Here is a 20,805-nt window from a genome sequence, read left to right as displayed (position 1 = left end):
ACATGTGCCACCTGACCAATTATAACTTTAAAATCTTCAAGAACTAGGGACCTTCTAAGAAATGCTTTATCACAATATAAGCAAAAGAAATCCTGCTTCAAATCACATTGCTGCTAAAGACTTTTCCTGTGATACTCAGGGGGACCAAAAGGGTATTTGCATCAATATGGTAGAGGTTGGTACAGAATGAAAACAAGTTCAGAGGAATATGATGTCCACTTCATCTGAGAGAGCACTGACACATCTTAGTGTTCTTATACTTTAAAATGTTTCTAGGATATATTTTTGTGGTGGCAAAGAACTGGAAATTGAGAAGATGCCCCATTACTGGGGAATGGCTAAACCAGTTGTGGTATATAATTATGATGGAATAATATCATGCTATAAGAAATTATGAGCAGCTTTTTATGGTGGCAAAGAATTGGAAATTGAGGGGATACCCATCAATTGGGGAATGGTTGAACAAATTGTGCTACATGTTGATGATGGAATACTATTGTGTTATAAGAAATGATAAGCAAGATGATTTCAAAAACAGCTGGAAAGATCTCCAAAAACTGATGCAGAGTGAAATAAACAGAACTGGGAGAACATTGTACACAACAACAGCAATATCTGATGCAAAGTGAAGTGATCAGAACCAAAAGAACTCTGTAGACAGTAATAGCAATATTGTACAATGATCAACTGTGAATGACTTGGATATTCTCAGCAATACAAAAATCTCAGATATTCCAAAGGACTGATGATGAAAAATGGTATCTGACTCCAAAGAATACGATGGAGTATGAATGGAGACTGAAGCATATTGTTTTTTACTTGTGTACGTATATGTTTTGTCTGTGTTTTTTTTCTACAACATGACAACTATGGAAATATGTTATGAAAGACTGCACATATAAAACTGATATAAAACTGCTTGCTTTATCAATAAAAGGTGAGGTGAGAGAGGGAGGGAGAGGATGTGAAACTTAAAACTTCTAAAAAACAAAAGTTAAGAAGTGTTTTTACAATTGTTTACATTGGAAAATAATTTTAAAATAAAGCCCTTATAACTTGATATCCAATGAAGATCAAGTTGGCTATAACTCATCTCTACAATAATTCATATCCTTCAGTAAAACTTACTGGAAAATGAGCTGTGCATTGAGTTTTGCTTTCACATTCAAATTGCATGGGAATGATGTTTACTACAAAATGATTTATTTAGTTAACATTAGGGCTAAATGTTGAGAGATGGGCAAGAGATGGACCACCTCTTCAGTCCTGGGAATTGGCCTAACCAACCTAAAATGGTTGGATTGATTCTCTTTTCATAAGAAAATATGGATCAAAATAAGAAGGCACAGAGGGGTTCTGATTTGGGTTTATGAAAGGAATACTCCTCCATATGGAGGGCTCATATGAAACAAGAGATCCAACAATGTACCAAAATCAAGAAATCAAAGACAAAGGATCAGAGGTTCAGGTGCTTATCTGATAGTCAGTGAAAACCACTGTCTTCCCAGAGTCTCTGCTGGCAAAGGCATAGTATGGCATGCTTTACTATTTCCTCCACTGATAGAAAAAAGAATATGATATTCAAAGCCAGCTCTCCCTTTTACAGCCAGTTTTGCCTCTCACATCTGCCTGAATGTGAACAGATCTACAAAATCCCAAACACACTCAGTGAAGTCATTGTATGATTCTACCTGGTAAAACCAATACACCCATGAACTGCTGTATTCTATGAGACTATTTATTTGTCTAAGATTTCCTCTATCCCTGACCCAAAGAAAAGGGAAGTATGAGTTTTGGGTACTCACCAAAGTAACATAATGACTAATAAGTTAATTTCATACAACTGTATATACAAAAAGCAAGAATATAACAGAAGTCCAATTCCTATTGATATGAGAATTTGGTTTCTTTGTTTTATTCTAAAGATCATCTAGCTTCCTGTTGTTTACAAGGCAATATTATATTGAGTAGAGGAGATGTTGGGGATAGTATAGGAAAGAAGAAAAAATGAAAAAGATGAAATATTTCAAAAAATACTAAACTGGTGGTAGCTAGGTGGTGGTTCAGTGAATAAAGAGCCAGGCCTAGAAATGGAAGGTTTTGGGTTCAAATCTGTCTTTAGACATATTTTAGCTGTGTGACCCTGGGCAAATCACTTAAACCCCAATCAGCCTAACCCATACCACTCTTTCTGCCTTGGAACTGATACTCAATTCTTTGACAGAAGTTTAAGCATTTTAAAAAATATCAATTCAATTGGGAGTCAATTAATTAACTAATATGGGGTATTATATATGTTGTCTCATTTAAAATTGACAACAACTCTGTGAGTTAGGTGTAATTATTACCCCATTTTAGGGATGAGAGAAAAGAGACTAACAGAGGTTATGTGATTTACCCAGAGTCGGACAGCTAGAAAGAGCCTAAGGCAGGATTTGAACTCCTGTTTTCTATATTACAAGTTCAACATTCACACCAGTGATCCACTTAGCTGCCTGTGAGTTATAATTTTTATAACTCAAGATATCAATTCAAAGCCCCTGGAACTTCTGCTTTCTTTACTTGGAATATGTATATTCCAAGAAGGAACCCTTGAACAAGTAGTCTCTTATAATATATACTAGTTTATGCATAAATAAACCTTCACAGTTAGAAGGATTTTCTGGGTCTACTTGTGCTTTTGCTATTTAAGAAGTGTTCAGGAATTCAGACAAGTAAGACGAAAGGGGCCACAAAAGGCAAAACGATGTATCAAGTATATTAACATTTAATTGGTCTATATTTGCATACATCATTAATCTTTTGTTAACAGATGCTATTTGGGAAAGGTGGACTCAGACTTTTATTTAGGTAGAGAAACATTTGAGTTAATACAAGGCTTTTATCCACCGTGGACACTTTCAAGCTCTACAGAGAAACTAGATTGTAACTCATGTCCTCTGACATATTCATTTAGTTATTCATAGCTACAAAGGTATACAAATTTTCTGTTATGTAATCTTTCTTATGTTTTCATTATATTCTAATTTCTTCCAACCATATAGGTAATCAGAAATTTCCACAATCTTCTTCTTCAAGTTTCACTTGCCTCTGATTCCTTTATTTCTCAATATTTACTCTCATTTTATTGAATTCTGTCTCACTTCATTGTCCACTACTTTCACCCACAATGTTTACCCAAGATAGAGAGGTCCTGATAAATCCATTCTAGGAATAGTCTGTCTAAGTGCTCAACAAATGTATGCTTCATTTACTATGTTTTTCTTGTGTAAAGAAATCTCAAACTCTATTTTGAGTGATTAAATACCTCACAGAATAAGCCCTAGAATCTTATGAAGATTGAGACAATTAGCAGAATGTCTTAGGGAACTCCCCATCTGTGAGGAAGTCCTTTTCCATGTAGATAATGTAATAAATACCATCTGATATAATGGCAAAATTACTCCCATTTTTAGGCATAAAGTGATATTAATCATCAGAGTATCTTTGAAAAGTTATTTTTGTTATTAGATCTTTTAAGAGATTTTATATGATTTTGATATATTCATGGGAAACTATGCTGAAAGAGAGCCTTTAAGGCAGCATTTTGCTCTACTAAATCAAATATTAATTAAATAAAATGTTTTTATAGTCAATAAAAATAAGCCTAGAGGAATTTTATGCTCTCTGTACCTTTCCATCAGTCATATGATTAAAAATATGTAGTAGCCTTCAAATATCACTTGTAAAAGTCTGTCTATCCCTGTCTATACCTTCATCAAGGATGCACTTTGTGCCATTTAAAATTATTCTAAGCCCTGGGAGACACAGTCCCTGCTGCAACCCCCCCCCCCACTTCCCACTTTCTTTGTGGGAGGTGTCGGAGAAAGTATAAAAGAGAGAGTTCTCTCCCCTCCCTCCCCCCTATATATATATATATATACATACATACACACACACACACACACACACACACACACACACACCGCTACCTAACTTTTCCCTTTTCAAATCTAAATAAAACCTAGCCATTCTACAAAAAGTGCTACCTGATCTTTATTGAGCTCAGAAGAGCTTGGGTCAATTTCCCCTCCTGGGGCTCGGGGCTACCCCTGGCTTTTCCTTCCTTTCCCTTTCTTCTCCTATTCTACCTTACTCCTATCACCCAAACTCACAACTTGATCTGTCCATTAATTATCCTCATAAATATATTAAAGAGATGGCTAAAAGACATCTATGAATGTTTTGGTCATTCACACTAAATAGTGATGGTTTTAAACACAGAAGGAAATACAGAGAAAAAGTAGCAGTTGTTTTTGCTTCTTGGTTACAGTGTTGAGAAGTGAAGAATTATAGGACAAGTCTCTTCTGGTCCTCAGTTTCTAACAATGTGTGGTGATATCTAAACAATCCAGTCACTTTTTCCTGGCTTATGCAACCTAAATTGTTTGGAAAGCTTCAAATCTCACAAAAAAGACTGAACATACAAGTTTTATTACAACATAAAAATTAAAAAATCTGATAGGAAATATTTTATGATATTAGCTTTAAATCTAAGAGTCTTTACTTTTCAATCCTCAAATCAACTTCATTTTACATATTCCCTTTTTTCTCCACACACCCTCAAATATACAATTGGGACATAGATTTCTTATTTTTTTTTATACAATGGGAACATTCCTAGAATTACAATGAAATGACAGTTTCCCAGTTTAGCTGAACTATTTTTATTCATTGTGTGAGTATTTTGCTTGGACTTGCAAACAGAAACCACAAAATTTGGGTGAGTGAGAAAAAAAGAGGAGGGAGATGGAAAGGGAGAGAGAGAGAGAGAGAGAGAGACAGAGAGAGAGAGAGANCTTTGAATGACTTCCAAAAATGAAGACTTACTAAAGTTTGGAAAGGGTTTATCTATAAATCACCTTTATTATCATTGTAGTTTTAAAATATTATCTTTTAGGTCTCTTGTTAGTGTGCCTTACCAAGAATCTAGGATACTTGGAAATCTTGTAGACCATGGTAGGATAGCAAAGCAGTATAGCATGACAGTTTCTCAAAAGTATCTAATATGCTTTCTAAAATACTTGAAGCTCTTTCAATGACTTATCTGGCAAATCTCAAAGCCTCATCATTTTGTTTTAATGATCTGGAGGATTTTGAACATGAATTATTATCCAGCTCTTCAAGGACAGTCTGCTTCTGCTTGAAATATAGATGTGAGGAAACAGGTAATTTCTCATTTCCTGGTATATGAAGAGAAATAGTTGATGTACTGAGAAAGACACTTGTTCCAGATTCAACTTCCATGAATCTCTTCAGTTTCAAATAAATTGACCAAAATAGATTGTTCTAACATTTCAGAATGATATGGTGTGATATCTGGGCCCTGGCAACTGGGTAGTAATAAGATGCTTAGCATCTGAAATGACAAGTAAATACATAGCACGTAACCATTTCCTTTTTCTATGGATGGTTTGATTGATTTAGAGGGCATGAAACAGATATGTTTACAGTCAATAGCACCCAAGGATGATGAAAACAGCACAAATATGTGCCATAAACCTAACAATTGCTCTCGCTGCAGAATTTTTATGGGAGAGCTAATAGAATGACTATTTCTCTTGAGAAAAAAAAAAACTCAGAAAAATCGAAATGGTTTACTAGGAGCTGACTGCCCGCTAAAATCTACTATCTGCTGTAATACTGGCAGTTATAAGCTGCTATCTTTCTTTCCTATAAGATTACTTTTAGTTTCTTTGTGTATATTTTACGCTTATATATTTAAATGTTATTTCCCCCATATAAAACAATCTGTTTGATATTGTTTCTGTCTTCATAGTCTTGCAGCATCTAGGTGGCATATTGGATTTAATGCTGGACTTGAAGTAAGGAAGACCTTGTTTCAAATCCTACTTCAGCCATTTACAATCTAGATGACCTTGAACAAATAATTTAATCTTTCTCAGCTAGTTTCCTCAATGGGGATAATAATAGCACCAACCTCACAGGATTATGGAGAGGATGAATGAAATAACATATGCAAAATACTTCTATATTTGAAAGTGCTACAAATACTATATTTTTACAATTATTATTATATTTATTTCTACCTCTCATACCTAACACAATAATAGACATATTTATAGATTTTTTATTGATTTTATTGATTGATGAATAGCAGATACCCCAATCTCAATGACTGTCTGAGAGACTTTTTTTCTTTCCTCACATTCAGAAGCAGAAGGTACTTTGATAATTCAGCTAATCTCACTATTCTCTATAAGTGGTGAATGTAACATAAATAATACCAGAGATTAGATATACTGGTCTCATAATGACAAAACAGATATGCCTGACACCTTATTGACCTTAAGATATTCTCTTCAGGGACAATATTGGTCATTACTAGAGAGTATCATGGGTAGAGCAAGATCCTAGATAATACAACCATTCAGGAAGTTGAAAAAGATGATACAACAAAAGTTGTATCTAAATGCATTTTGCAGATATCTCAGTTTTATAGAATCTCTTCTTCAATCATTTGGCTCATGGCTATTTCTAATTGAAACCAAATTATATAATATTAAAGTTCTATAAAAACTTACCAGGGACATGTGTACATATATATGAATGTATATGTACAAATACACATGCACAAACACACAAATGTGCATTTTGTTTCTGAAAAGAATCATCATTTAGTTACCAACCTTCAAACAATCAGTTGCTCTGAATTTGGATAGTATATCAACACATGCATATATACACATACACAAACATATTTAGAAATAGTATATATGTGCATATAAATACACATGTATGCACATATGTATGTATTTACTCACACACAAATATATACACACATATATGAATGTGGGGCAATTAGATGACTTGGTGGATATGACACTAAGTATGGAGTTGTGAAGATCTGAGTTAAAATATGATCTCAGACATTTATTGGTTGTATGACTCTGGACAAGCCACTTAATCTCTTTTTTGCCTTAATAATATTGGAGAAGGAAATGGCAAATCACTCCAGAATATTTGTCAAGAAAATCCCATGGATATTTTTAGTGTGCTATGGTACATGAGGTCAGGAAGCAGGAAGAGTTGAACATGACTGAAAGACTAAACAACAAAAAATCAACAATATAGTCATATATACATATTTCAATTGTCCTCTTCTTACTGACCATTTCATTTCTTTGCTATACTTTTGTGGGAAGGTTGACTCTAGATTTTCAAAGGTCATATTAATGGAATGAAAAATTCTTACAGGTTCTATTATGTTTGAAGAATTTAAATATAAGCCTGGGGTGATTGCTGTCCAGGGAACTGGTTTTAGACTAACCAAATTCAGAGCAACTCATTATTCAAAAGTTGTCTTTCAGTGATGGCTTTTTTTCAGAAACAAAATTTATAAATCTCATCTAGAAAGATTATCAAGGAGTTCACTCTTTTGGCATTCAGTAAATAATTGTTAACTATCTAATGTATTCATCTAACGCCTATTCTAGCTCCTGAGGATACAAAGATAAAACAAAAATTTTTTTTTCACAGTGTTCTGGTATTTTATTGGTGGTTATATTTTCCTTTAAGAAAATAACTCAGTCAAGATGGCAGAGTAAAAGGTAGGGACTTGTTTGAGCTGTCCTAAATTTCCTTCCAAACAACTTTAAAGTAACACCACAAAATTTTAGAATGACAGAAGCAACAAAAAGAAAGGCAGAATCAAATTTCCAATCTTAGATAATCTTAGAAGGTCAACAGGTTAATATTGTATGCAGTTAGAAACAATTCAAATATCATAGAATCATAATTAGAATACTACAAGATTCAGTAGCCACTACATTAAAATGACCAGAGGGCTTGAATACATTTTGGAGGACACAGGAACTAAAATAACCAAGAATGACCTACACAGCAAAAATAAACATATTTCTTCTAGGGGAAAATGAATATTTGATGAAATAGAAGATTTTCAAGAATTCTTGATGAAAAGACTAAAATTTGACTTTTAGCTTCCATTTCCATTTGGCCCCTTCTAGTCTTTAGGAAGTTGTTTTCTTCAGTGCTTTTCTTGTCCTCCATTTCCATTTGGCTTATTATAGTTTATAAGTTATTGAATCTTTCTATCGTTTCTTTAATTATTTGATTGATCAAGTTTTTCCATGAGGTTTTTTGGAGCCTGGCCTTTGTGGTTTCATATGTTTCTTTTTTGCCATTGTTGTCCTCTTCTGAGTTTATATTTTTACCTTCTCTGTCATTGAGGCAACTTTTAAACTTAGGTCTTTTGTTCATTTTCTAGCTATTTTTTTTTATTCTAGCTATTATTTTCCCCCACTCCCCACCTTGGTTACCTTGTCTCATATACTGTGATTTTGCTCTGCTCCTGGAGTAGAGGGAGAACTGTTCCAAGTTTACAGTATAGTCTTCTCTGGTTCTTGGGGAAGATCCAGTCGTTTTTGGGTCCCTCAGTATACCCTTTGAAGGAGTAGTCCAGATTGTTTCTTGTGGGAGGCTGGTAGCACTTTTTTCTAGCTGGATTCCTTTTCCCTTGCTTTCAGTTTCCCTGTTGTCTCCTGTTTTGGGCTGTTTCCTGCTCTTGCCAGTTTGTCGCCTCAGGCCACCTGGAAGCAGGTAGAGCTAGCTTTTGACTGTTTTCCACTCTGCCCTCTCATTACTTCAGGCTGCTTGGTGGTGCCTCTTTTACTGATTTTATTGCCTGTCTATTTTCTTCTCCTATGGCTGTTCTTCATTCTACTTTTTTGTTACCTCAGCCAGGTGGAAGCCTGAATTGCTTTCCCCCCTCTCTTGGTTTCATTGCCTCAGGCCAAACTCTGGGGGTGATCCTGAAGTTTTCTTAACTCAGTCTTCTCTAGGGCTGGTCTTGGGCTCTTTCTAGTCTGCTATTTGTAGTCTGCAAGCTCCTATTGGCACTATTCCCCTGCCTTCTCCGTACAACATTCACTGGACTTCTCTCCTCTCCCCATCCTAGTGAGACATGTCTCTCCCGATTTTTTGTTTTGTTTTGTTTTGTTTTGAGCACTTTATTTTTCCACCTTTGTGTGTCAGGAGAATTTGAACAAGCTGACTGTCACTTACTCCACCATCTTAGACAAGAGAGAATTAAATTTATAGGGAGGTGAGTCAGATTTTTAAGAATATTAGTCATTGCCCAGTTGATAAATGGTCAAAATATATGAACAGGGAGCTTTAGACCAAGAAATAAATATAGTGAAAAAAAATGCTCTGAATCACACTTGGTTAAATTAGAACAACTCTTGCCTATCAGATTGGCTAATATGAGAAAAGGAAAATGACTGCTATTGGAGCAGGATTTATTATGAAAAAAAATTATATTCACTTCCAGAGAAAGAACTGATGGAATCTGAGTGCAGATTGAAGTATACTTTTTCTCCTCTCTTCCCCATCCCACCCCTCCCCTCCTCTCTTCTTCCCTTCCTTCTATTCTAAATGTATTTTACATATAAACAAAACTGGGTATGCACTAGCGTATTACTCTTGCTATATTAGGCATTTGATAATTGTTTGCAGAATTGAAATGTTTTAAATTAAAAGAGAATAATTTTGGAAATTCCATTAGGGAAGAAAATGGTTTTATAGTCCCATACTGAGGCAAACCCATATCACTAAATATTGCCTTGTTCCTATAATTGGAGGACTAATTTGTTTTGAAATATCTATTCCATTTGAAGTCACCTCTAGGCTCATGGGTATAATAATACATCTGGCAAATTTTAGGACTCTTCCAAAGATTGGGAATTTATCTAGGGAAGTTATGAGGGTCATTGTCTGGTTTATCACGGGATCTTTGGAGATATCCTCAGATAGGATCCAGCTTCCTTGTATATAGCCCCAGAGACAGTCAGTTTGCCTATGTGCTCTGGATTAGAAGTAATTTAGGACTGATGTACCTCCTCCCTTCTGGTTTTACATCTGTGTAAGTTCACTTCCACAAATTGGTTGTAAAATTCTGTGATCTCTGGAAAAGAGGAAATATAGTGTTGTTTACTTTGTGGTTTCATGTTTGACCATGAAGAAACTGTCTCATCACGTAAAATAGGCTTTACAAAATGAGCATAATCAGTGACATAGAATTGAAAAGAAATATATTCTGTTATTTTAAATGCTGTCATATTTTGTTCTGATAGACTTTGAAAACTGAATCATTTTCTTCCTCGACAGTGTTTTCGAGCCTTTTGCTGCAAGGGACCCCCACCTCCACGGCCAGAGTTTGACTTGGTTTGCATAGGCCTTACAGGTTCTGGCAAGACCAGTCTGTTGACGAAGCTATGTGGCGAAAATGTAGAGAATGTGGTGTCTACAACAGGTAGGATTCTGTGTTCACCTCCTTTTCCTTTTGTTTTTTCCCAAGATATATTTATATGCCTTCTGTGCTTTTCATCATTATTGAACTGATTTATTCAACAAGGTTAAATGGCTACTTTCCATGTTTATTTGTCTAATAATTATACAGCTCCTGAAATCTCGTACATAACCATATATCTACAGCAAATGAAGGTCTACTCAGGCCCATAATCAGGCAGGTACGTAGAGCAGTGGATCCCTAGGATACTGGGTCTGGAGTCTTCCTGAGCCCAAATCTGGCCTCATTTCACTAGCTGTGTTATCTTGAGCAAGGCACTTAAGACTGTTTGCTTCAGTTTCCTCATCTGTAAAATGATCTGGGGAAGGAAATGGCAGCTGCTTCAGTATATTTTTCAAGAAAATCCCAAAAAAGGGTCACAAAAAATTAGCTGAATAATAATGACCACCACTGTCCCATAAACTGCCTTTTAAACTTAATATGGGCTTGCCCAATGTATGCTTGGTAGTACCAGTAATATTTTCTGGAAGATAAAGACAGGATGGAGAAAGGTCTACCAAATGATTTCTCTGTCAGAAAATGTTTTGGTCTTAGAAGACCCATTCCAGGGACAGTGTGGAGTGTAAAAAGGGAAAAGGGGATTTTTGGTTGGATATAATATTTAAATGGGTGGTCACCACGAATTGAGTAATGATCAATTCTAAAATGATTTTTAGTAGTTTATTTATAAAATATAGGAGAGAGTAGAAGTAGAGGGATGAGAAGAGGGTAGAGTAAGAGATCTAGCTGAAAGAACTAGATTTGTATTCAAGTCTGGGCTTTACTCCAGCAGGGCTCCAGTGGCCCAGCCAAAAAGCCTAAAAGTTAATTAACAGGGTTTTAGCCAGGAGGGCTCTTCCCAGTCAAGGGCCCCTCCGGAGGCTAGTACCTCCAGGGAGGTTAAAGGAGTCAACCTTTTTTACTCACCATGTGTAGTTCTAAGAGAGAGATTTAAGAGCAGTCTCACCACATCCAAAATCTCAGCCAGACAGCCAGAGCTCCTTCAGGTCCAAGATATGAACAAGAAGAGTAGAACTGACTCAGGAAGTTGTCACTCCCTTTTAAAGGTGCTTCTTTTGCATTACTTCCTGTGCCCTCCTCTAGTTTGTGTGTCCAATCACAACAAACACTTTGTTTAGGATTTCCCAGGGGGCAGTCAGTCAATTCTGATTGTCACTCACTCTTGCACACATGGGACACAGACTTCCAACTTGAGAATTAAGTGGGGTTGTTTTCACCTTTGGTGATTAAATCTAAGAATGGGCAGGGTAGATTTAATCTCATTATCACAGGACTCAGATCTCTTTCAGCATGGACATCATCCCATACATGCTCTGTAGTTATGAGTGGTGGCTGGAGAGAAAGGAACATTCATAAATAGAGCAATGAAGACAGAGAAGTTCTGTAGTTGGAATCAACTGAATTACTTTTAAGTCCTGACTCTGCAACTTTCTTGGTCTGTAAAATTGTGCAAATCACTTGACTTTTCTGAATCATTTTCCTATGTTTAGATAATACATGTACTACTTATGTTACAAATTCACCTTTTTTCTTTAAGCCTTGAAAAGTACTATCACATCTCTCTCAGCAGAAGAATTTACCTCTCGTTTTACAGACTAGGCAAAAAGTTCTGATCTTCCTGACTTTCTGTCCTTTTCCAATTGAAAAATATATTTATGTTTTGATCCCTCTTCTTTTGGACTGGTTTTAGAGGATGAGCAAGGGCTTCTCTTGATACCTTTTATGTATATCATTTCCTATGCCTTTTATGTTGAAGAATGGAATTTACACAGGGAAGCCATGAAGGCAGGTGAACAGTGACAGATAATGCAAATCCCTAGTCAAACACCAATTCATTTACTCCTGTGGTGTTCCCTATCTGGTACAGACTTCTGCATCCCCTTGCCTCTAAGCTATTCTATCAGGGACAGAGGGGGGCTATTTGCTCTCTGTCCAGAAGGGAGGGATACCCCAACAAGTCAGTTCTCTCAAACAACCTGACCAGTCATTTGTTTCAACATCCTAGGGGTTTCTCTGCCTTCTAACAATGTATACATTTTATTCCCTCCTATCTTTTTGGGGAACTTGTCCTTTTAGTCATTCTCTCTCTTTTTCATTTTTTTTTCTATTAGTTTTTTTCTCTGTTGCCTTCAAAAGTGCTTAGTTTCCCTTTTATGTAAAAGTATGTCTTTGTGGCTTTGCTTTTATTCCTTTGCCCTTTTCTTGTTCCAGGACATATGCCTAGGGATAAAGCAAGAAAAAAAGAGTATAATAAGAACAGGACTCTCTTTCCACCCCTTTCTCATCCTCCCTGCTTCCCTTGTATTCTCTATCTTTATCTTTGACTTTTTCTCACTTCCTATTTTCTTTCTCTGTCTCTCCCCCTTTCCCTCTTTCTCTCTCCCTTTCCTACTTTCTCTGACGCTCTCATGATCCCCTTTCCCTCTCTCTTCCTCCTTTCCCCTTCCTTCTCTCTTCTCTTCCTTTGCCATCTCCCTCTCCCTGCCTATCTCCCCATCTTCTTGCTATCTACCCTTTTCTCTCCTTTTATCCCTACTTCTCTTAACTCCGTCTCCTTTTTTTCCTCTATTTAGCTAATGTGTCTACACACACACACACACACACACACACACACACACACACACACACACACAATAAATTTGCTTTGGCTCTCTTGGTTCCCCTCCCCCTTCTAGAACTAGAGGATCAAGACAAAGAGAGAGCCTCTCCACTCATCCTTTCCCAAGGCAAGCCAAGGGAAAAAAGTTTAAGAGAGGGTCATGCAGGCACATATTCATTCATTCACATATTCCTGTAGTCTTCCTGGGTCTCATCTATTCTCATCTATTTCTCTATCTGTGCAACCACCCATTTCTCCATATCTTTATCTGTATCTCTTGTATTTCTCTCTCCCATTCCTTCTCTCTCCCTCTCTTCCATCTCCTCAGTTTGATTTTTCTCACTCTCTCTTTCCTTTCTCTGCCTCTTCCCCCTTTCTTTCTCCTTTCCTTTCTAGATCTCCTTTCCCTCTATCCCTCCCTCCTGCCTCTTGCATTTTCTCCCCATCTTCTTTTCCTTTTCCTCCTATCTCCTCTCCCTTATCCTCTCATCTCTGTCTCCTTCTTCCCCCTCTCTTTCCCTCTCTCTAATCGCTACCACCTCTACCTCTCCCTTTCCCAATCTTTTCCCCTCTCCTTCCCTTTATCCCCCTCCATCTCCCTCCATCTCTTTTCTTTATTTTCTCTCCTCCATTTATCTGAGTTTGAGAGAAAAGCATACCCATTAGAGCCTTTTTCTAGAACTGACTCACTGTAGCAGTATTAAAGAGTTGTACATTTAAGTTCTGCTTTTCTCTAAGCCAAGATGAAGGCTTGACATTTGGATATAATGAGGGAATAAATAGGCAGAGAAGTGAAGTGTGCTGGGGCCAATCTTAAAAGGCAATAGTTTTAGGGGCATCTAGATGGCTTAGTAGATAGAGAACCAGGCCTGGAGATAGAAGGTCCTGAGTTCACATCTGACCTTAAACACTTCCTAGCTATGTGACCCTGAACAAGTCAATTAATACCAGTTGCCTGTTGTTACCACTCTTCTGCCTTGGAACCAATTCCTATTTTTGATTCTAAGACAGAAGGTAAGGGTTAAAATCCCCTAACATAAAAGGGATTTGGTTTTTGAAGAGTTGTAACCTGGCTAGTGAGTTTTATTCTCAATCATTTATAGGAATATTCATAATGGGATGTAAAGAAGGTCTAATTGATAGAGGTCTAATTCCCAGATAGAAATACTCTCAAAAATAAAATACAAAATAAATGATATAAAGGAACATTAGACAATAAATGTAGTTCTTAATTTACATTTGCCTATTCTATAAGAATAACTTCTTGGGAATGTTTTTGCCAACTGGTTGGCCAGAGAAACATTTCTTCCCTGTTAAGACATTACTACCTGAGAGTTCTCTTAATTCCCTATTAATCTCTCTGCTCTGCCACCTCAGCCCCAACTATCCCCACCTTTATGACTTAAGAGGTCCTCAGCTTTCTTCCCAGCAACCACTTTTATCCTTATTTGCTACTCACTGTACCTTAATGCTGAATTGGTATAAATGGTAGTGATAAAAGGGAAAGAAAGGACAGTATATTCCCCCTCAAATTTATTTTTCTCTATTCCTAATCACTGCTACTGCCAAAACCTGGTCTGGTAGAAAGAAACTGAAGTTCTCATTGTTTTCCTTCATCCCTAGTACCTGGATTTTGTTTTCCCTATCATTATATTAACATTTTTAAAAGTTCAGGATATTCACTGAATCTAGCTGTTGAGACTTAGATGAATATTAATTTCATTTCTTGTGTATAAACAAGACTACTATTATTGCCTGTATCAGCCTTTGTCTTTTACTTTGAGTGCTGGGAGCAGGCGACATCTTCTTTTGTGTCTCTCCTCATTGTCTGAAGATAGAAGGAAAGGAGGGAAAAGCCTTGAAGGAGCTAAGTGATTTCCTTTTCTAACTTAGAAAACACTAGTGATTGTCTATTGCTCTTTCGTAGATTATCTCTGAGAAGACCAAAGAAAGACCTGGTCTTTGGTTTGGACTCTGAGTCTGCTAAGGCTCAGAGTCCTAACTTGGCTCTTGCTGAGGCTCAGCCAGCTGGCCTTTGTTATTTTATAACTTGGAGATAAAGTTAAAAAATATATACTTCTTATAAGGATAATAATGTTAGTTTATTGTAGAATAGGGAAAATTTGGGTTAATCAGATCAGGAAGGATCAGTGTAGCCTGTGGAAACAGGAGAAGTGGTTCCTTGCAGAACCAGGCAGTTTTATTTGGGTGGAGTTAGAATCCCTTAGAGTTAGAAATCCTTTTATATCCTTATATTATCAGTAAATATTTTATTTTTGTATACGAGTCTCCTTAGCATCCTTGCTCCTGGCCTTGAAGAGAAGTTCACTTATGAGCTTCACTTTACTTATATAACCTGAAGATACTTTGTAAACTCAGCAAACAGAATATCTAAACAGTTTATATCCATAATCAATTCATTGAGTCATTATTTTTACAGCACTTGGTGCATATAGGTCCAATATTGATAATGCTTCATTATCCATAGTACCCCTCCCCCCAACATAATATAGTTACCCTGTTCATCCTTTCCTGTTATATCCATTTTAGCCCCAACTCTGTCAGAGATTATGATTGCTATCTCTGCCTTCTTTTGATCAGCTGAGGCATAATATATTTTGCTGCAGCCCCTCTTGTTAACTCTGTGTGTCTCTCACTTTCACTGTGTTTCTTTTAAATAACACATTGTCAGGTCCTGATTTTTGATGCTTTCTATTATCTATTTTCTTACCATTGGGTGAATGTCATAGTTATAAGCTATGATTTTCCATCTATTCTATTCCTCCTCACTGTCCCCCTCCTCCTTTCTTTCTGTTATATCTCTTCTCATATGTCCATTTCCTTTGACCAATACCTCTCAAGTTCCTATGCCTTCCTAACAATCTTCCCTTATCCTCTTCCTTTGCCCTGCTATTTCCTAATTGGTACATCTTTCCAAAGGCTTTTTCCTTGTCTCCCCCAACCCCCAAGTGTTTTAATTCTTATTCTATCCATCTTTCCAAAAATCCTTTCCTTATCCCCACAACTGTGCCCTCCTACTTCTTCATAGGAATTTAATTCTAAAAATCCCTCTCCTTTCTTGTACTGAGTCGCTCCCTATGTTCTCACCTTACCCCTTCTCTCTCTTGAAATGTAGACTCCTTCCCATCCTTTCCTTTATTCCTTCCCCGCTTCCCTCCTGTTTCTATATACTAAGAACATTTTTACCTTTCTAACTGTGTATGTTGTTCTCTCTTCTTTGCATGCCTGTTGAGAGTAGGCTTCTAGGCCCACCAATCCTTTCATCATCTCCTCTTATTCTTCCTCTATATGAGATAGCCATTTTACTCTGCCTTCTCCTGGTATATTCTCCTACCATTTTGTCTCATTCCATTCTATTAACCTCAACCTTGGATCTTCCATCCACACATATCCCTTCAAACTACACAAGCAATGATGCCATTCCCAGGGACCATAGATCACATTTTCTCATACAGGGATCAAACAATTTGACCTTTTGGGTTGTTTAAGATTCATCTTTCATTACCTTTGTATGTTTCTTAGAGATTAGATTTTCTGCCGAGTTCTTGGTTTTGTCCTAAGAATAGTTGAAATTCTTTTAGATAGCTGAATATCCATTTTTTACCTTTTATAATTATGCTCATCTTTGCTGGATATGTTAACCTTGGTTGCAAGTCTAGTTGTTTTGCTGTTTGAAATTCTGTGTTCCATGCCTTGCATTCTTTTTGTGTAGTGGCTGCTAAGTCTTTTCTTATTCTGATTATAGCTTCACAATGTTTATATTGTTGTCTTTTTCTTGTTGCTTGTAATATTTTCTCCCTAACCTGGGAGCTACAGAGCTTAGCAATGATGTTCCTATATATTTTCATCTTTGGGTCTCTGAGGTGGCAATTAGTAGATTAATAATATTTTCCCTTTTTATTCTAGAATTTCTGAACAGTTTTCTTAAATGATTTCTGGACTATGGTGTCTAAATTCTTTTTCCTCCCCATTTTAACTTTCCAGAAGTCCAACTATTCTTATTATCTTTACTTGATCTATTTTCCAGGTCAGTTGTTTTTGTGATAAGATGTATGATAGCTTTTAATACATTATTTTCTTCCAGTTTCTGAATCTCTTTTTCCATTTGGGTGTCCTTTCTTCTTAAAATTTTTTGCATTGCTCTTATTTTTTTCTTACATTGCTCTTTTTTCCCCCTCTAAATTTTCCTCAATTTTTCTCATTTGGTTTTTGAGATTTTTTTTTTTTTTTTACTCTTCCAGAAGCTCTTTTTGAGCTTGTTGATATTTATTGGGTTTCCTTGCTCTTTTTGAAGTAGGTATTTTTATTTTACTGTCCTCTTGAGTTTGAATTCAGGTCTTCTCTGTTCCCATAGTAATTGTTAACACTTGAATTCTTTCTCCTTGCTTGCTCATTTTTATTTGTATTTCAAATTTATTGGCCAGATCAATTGATTCAATTATTGGCTTTTTTTGCTGGACTCCCAGGATTCCTATTGTGCTGAAATATGTTACCTCAGGTTTCAGGATATTTTTTGTGTTTGTTTTTACCAGGGTACTATTTAGTTACTGCAGTTTTTATAGTCTAGACCGGTGATGGCAAACCTATGACACGCGTGTCAGTACTGACACACGTAGCCATTTTCGATGACATGCGGTTGCATGTGGCCGCATACAGAGAAGTATGGGGCTGCATGCCAAGGATGAAACATTTGCTATAGTGTAGTGTAGACACTGTGCACCTTAGACGACAATTCTACCTATATTAATTTACCTATTTTGGTTTATTAAATACAATTGCATATTACAATTAAACATTTTTGTTATTTAAACTATAATTATTGTGAAATCAATGGCTTTTTTCTTGAAGTGACACACCACCTGAGTTTTGCTCGTTTTTTTGGTGAATTTTGACACACCAAGCTCAAAAGGTTGCTCATCACTGGTCTATAGGCCCTAGACTCTATACCAGTGATTCCCAAAATGGGCGCTACCGCCCCCTGGTGGATGCTGCAGCGATCCAGGAGGGTGGTGATGGCCACAGGTGCATTTATTTTTCCTATTAATTGCTACTAAAATTAAAAAAAAATATTTTCCAGGGGGCTAAGTAATATTTTTTCTGGAAAGGGGGCAGTAGGCCAAAAAAGTTTGGGAACCACTGCTCTAGACTCTAGGGTCTGTTGTAATCCTAGGTCCCCCATTTAAGCCCTAGTCTGTGATTGATCTCAGGTTCTTTCCAGAGCTTGTGGATAGTTTTGCCACTGCAACTGCAAGTAGCCAGTCAGCCTCTCACTGTGGCAGTAACCAGGGATTCTACTCTCCCAGGATTAGGCGCAATTGTTGGGCCCCATTCCCTTAGCAACCACACTCATCAGTGCATGCTAATTCCTTACTCCTTTTCTCCTATTGCCATAGCCTGGGACAGAGCAGGTGTCCAGTTCATGTTTCTTGGGCCTTCAAAGTCCCTTTTTTGATAGCAGAGAGACTTGAGCTCTGGCCCTTAGGGCCCAGTACCTACAGGCTCCATGGCATTCACTCCTTCAGTCCTCAGCAATGGGCCAATAGGCATCTCCAGAACTGAGGCCACAGCACAGGTCCTTCTCCTGAGGATTCCAGTGTATCCTAAAGTATGCAGGCTCCAGGACTTAGAAAACCATGTGAGGTTGCCAATCCTGCCCCAAGGAGTTATCTTGTTGATTCCATTCTGCTTGCTCTATTCTTGCTCCCAGGACCTAGGGAAGTGGAACTGAGGCTAGAGAAGTCAGAAACTTTCCCCTCTTGTTTTCTCAAGCTGCTCAGCTTTATTCTAGACTTTTTTCTGTTTTTGCCACTTTTAGCTTTGGTTCTGTGCAGTTATTTTTGGTTGTTTGTGGCAGGGGTTTGGGAGGGCAAGAAAGCTTCATGCCCTACTCTGCCATCTTCCCACAATGGATTTCCCTTAAGTACCCTTGATATAAAGGAAAGACTTCAGTATGTTGGATAGATAAATCCTCTGTGTTGTGTCAAAGGAAGAACATGGGCAGAAATCTCACAAGAGGAAAAAGAAGGCAGAGATGGATTGCCATCTCTAATAGAGGGAATATGCACATGGGTGAAATTATGGTTCTCTTTTTTAATATTGAAACTTTACATTGCTATCACCAGTAAAAACCTTAAGAGGACTGTGTACTTGCTCCAGCAAGATAAATATACAAGCAAAAAAATGAGACCATTACAAGAAATTCTCTTTTACAGTGAGGAATGATGAAAAACTATGGTCAAAAGAAACAGCTGGTTGTATGGAAATGAATATAAAAAGGTGGACTAATTTCTATAGTCCCTAGAAGAAGCTAATGGCAGTAACAGGGGCTGTTTGTGGAAGTATGTGGTTAGTATTTCACATGGTAGAAATAGGAGTTTGTTTTCCCAACAAACTCCTTTTAGAGCTTCTAAGAATTCTTGAGGATGTTAACCAATGTGCAAAATTTAGTTTGGCTTCTATAAAAATCTATTTTAAAAAGTTTTATGGGGAAAAAAACTTGATAAGAGTTTAGAATTACAAATTTCAGTTGTTTTTTACTATTTCTACTCCATTTTCCATTTATTTTGGTTATGATCAGGGTCTAAAATATAAGAATTCTCTGATGGAAGAATTTAAAAATATATAGATGAAAATAGTTTGAGTAATGATCTTGAAGAGTTGGTCTCTTAATAAGAAAGCATATCCTGAGAAGGTACTGTCCACTGTATCCATGAAAGGCAAGTGCATTTGTCTCTTCTGAAGGAGAAAGGATTGAGGATTGGATTCTTAATGTAGGCCATCTTTCACATTTGACAGAATTTTAAAAAGATGCTTAAGTTGTCAAAACTCAAAGACTGAGAAATTCTCCAGAGAACTAAGCCCGCTGGTGGAGGTGGAGAAATTGGATAAAAGGGTTTCCTACCTTTCTGCCTTAGTATGGAAACTAGAGAGAAGTATGCATGTTAGTGGATTTCTTGGGCCATATTCTCTTAAGGAATTTGTTGATAAGAGGAGTTGTTAAGTTCTACATTATACAAATTTAAGGGCTTTTATCAGAGAAAAGAAACTTAAAGGCTTAGATAATATATTGACACAATAATTGAAAACAGGCTGAGATAAATCTATGCATTTATTGTTAAAAGATAGAGGTGGATAATACATACCCTCTAAAGAAATAGTTTGCTGTACTTATATAACCATGTCAAGCAGTAAGTCATTTGGTTAAAAGAAACTGGATAATATAGTTACTAAACACATTATAAAAGGCCATGATACTTTGAAAATTTAAATGAATTTGGCATTATTCGGGAATGTGTTAAGTCAACAAACAGCAGTTAGAGATTTTGATATCTTCCGAAGGATTGTGTTCTCTAAATCCTAAAATATTAAATCTTGTTTTATGATGTTGAAATCATGTTTACAAGAATCTTACTAGAATAGAGTCCAAGCATCACAAAATTGCCATAGCCCAACTATGCCCTTATTTTTTGGTCATTTTCTCCAGATCTATGGAATGTCTTTCTTGAATAGCTCTATAGAACAATTCAGAATTTCAGAAGAATGTCATATGTACACATTCTCTCTCTCTCTCTCTCTCTCTCTCTCTCTCTCTCTCTCTCTCTCTCTCTGTCTCTCTCTCTCTCTCTGTCTCTCTCTCTCTCTCTCTCTCTCCCTTTCCATCTCCCTCCTCTTTTTTTCTCACTCACCCAAATTTTGTGGTTTCTGTTTGCAAGTCCAAGCAAAATACTCACACAATGAATAAAAATAGTTCAGCTAAACTGGGAAACTGTCATTTCATTGTAATTCTAGGAATGTT

At 36.7% G+C, this 20,805-nt stretch overlaps 1 protein-coding gene across 1 annotated transcript in view; it reads right to left on the bottom strand.

The window, feature by feature from the left end:
• ARL15 (ADP ribosylation factor like GTPase 15) overlaps positions 1-20,805 on the bottom strand; it is a 472,397-nt gene that overhangs the window by 297,170 nt on the left and 154,422 nt on the right. Inside the window, exon 4 of the mRNA XM_044681155.1 lies at positions 10,263-10,293. Within this exon, the coding sequence (XP_044537090.1) occupies positions 10,263-10,293 (31 nt within the window). The remainder of the gene's footprint in view (positions 1-10,262; positions 10,294-20,805) is intronic.

The sequence above is a fragment of the Gracilinanus agilis genome, chromosome 1 (assembly GCF_016433145.1).
Source record: "Gracilinanus agilis isolate LMUSP501 chromosome 1, AgileGrace, whole genome shotgun sequence".
In the NCBI taxonomy this organism is placed as follows: Eukaryota; Metazoa; Chordata; class Mammalia; order Didelphimorphia; family Didelphidae; genus Gracilinanus; species Gracilinanus agilis.
Note: the sequence above shows the minus strand (reverse complement) of the source record. Positions and strands in the feature narration are given on the sequence as shown.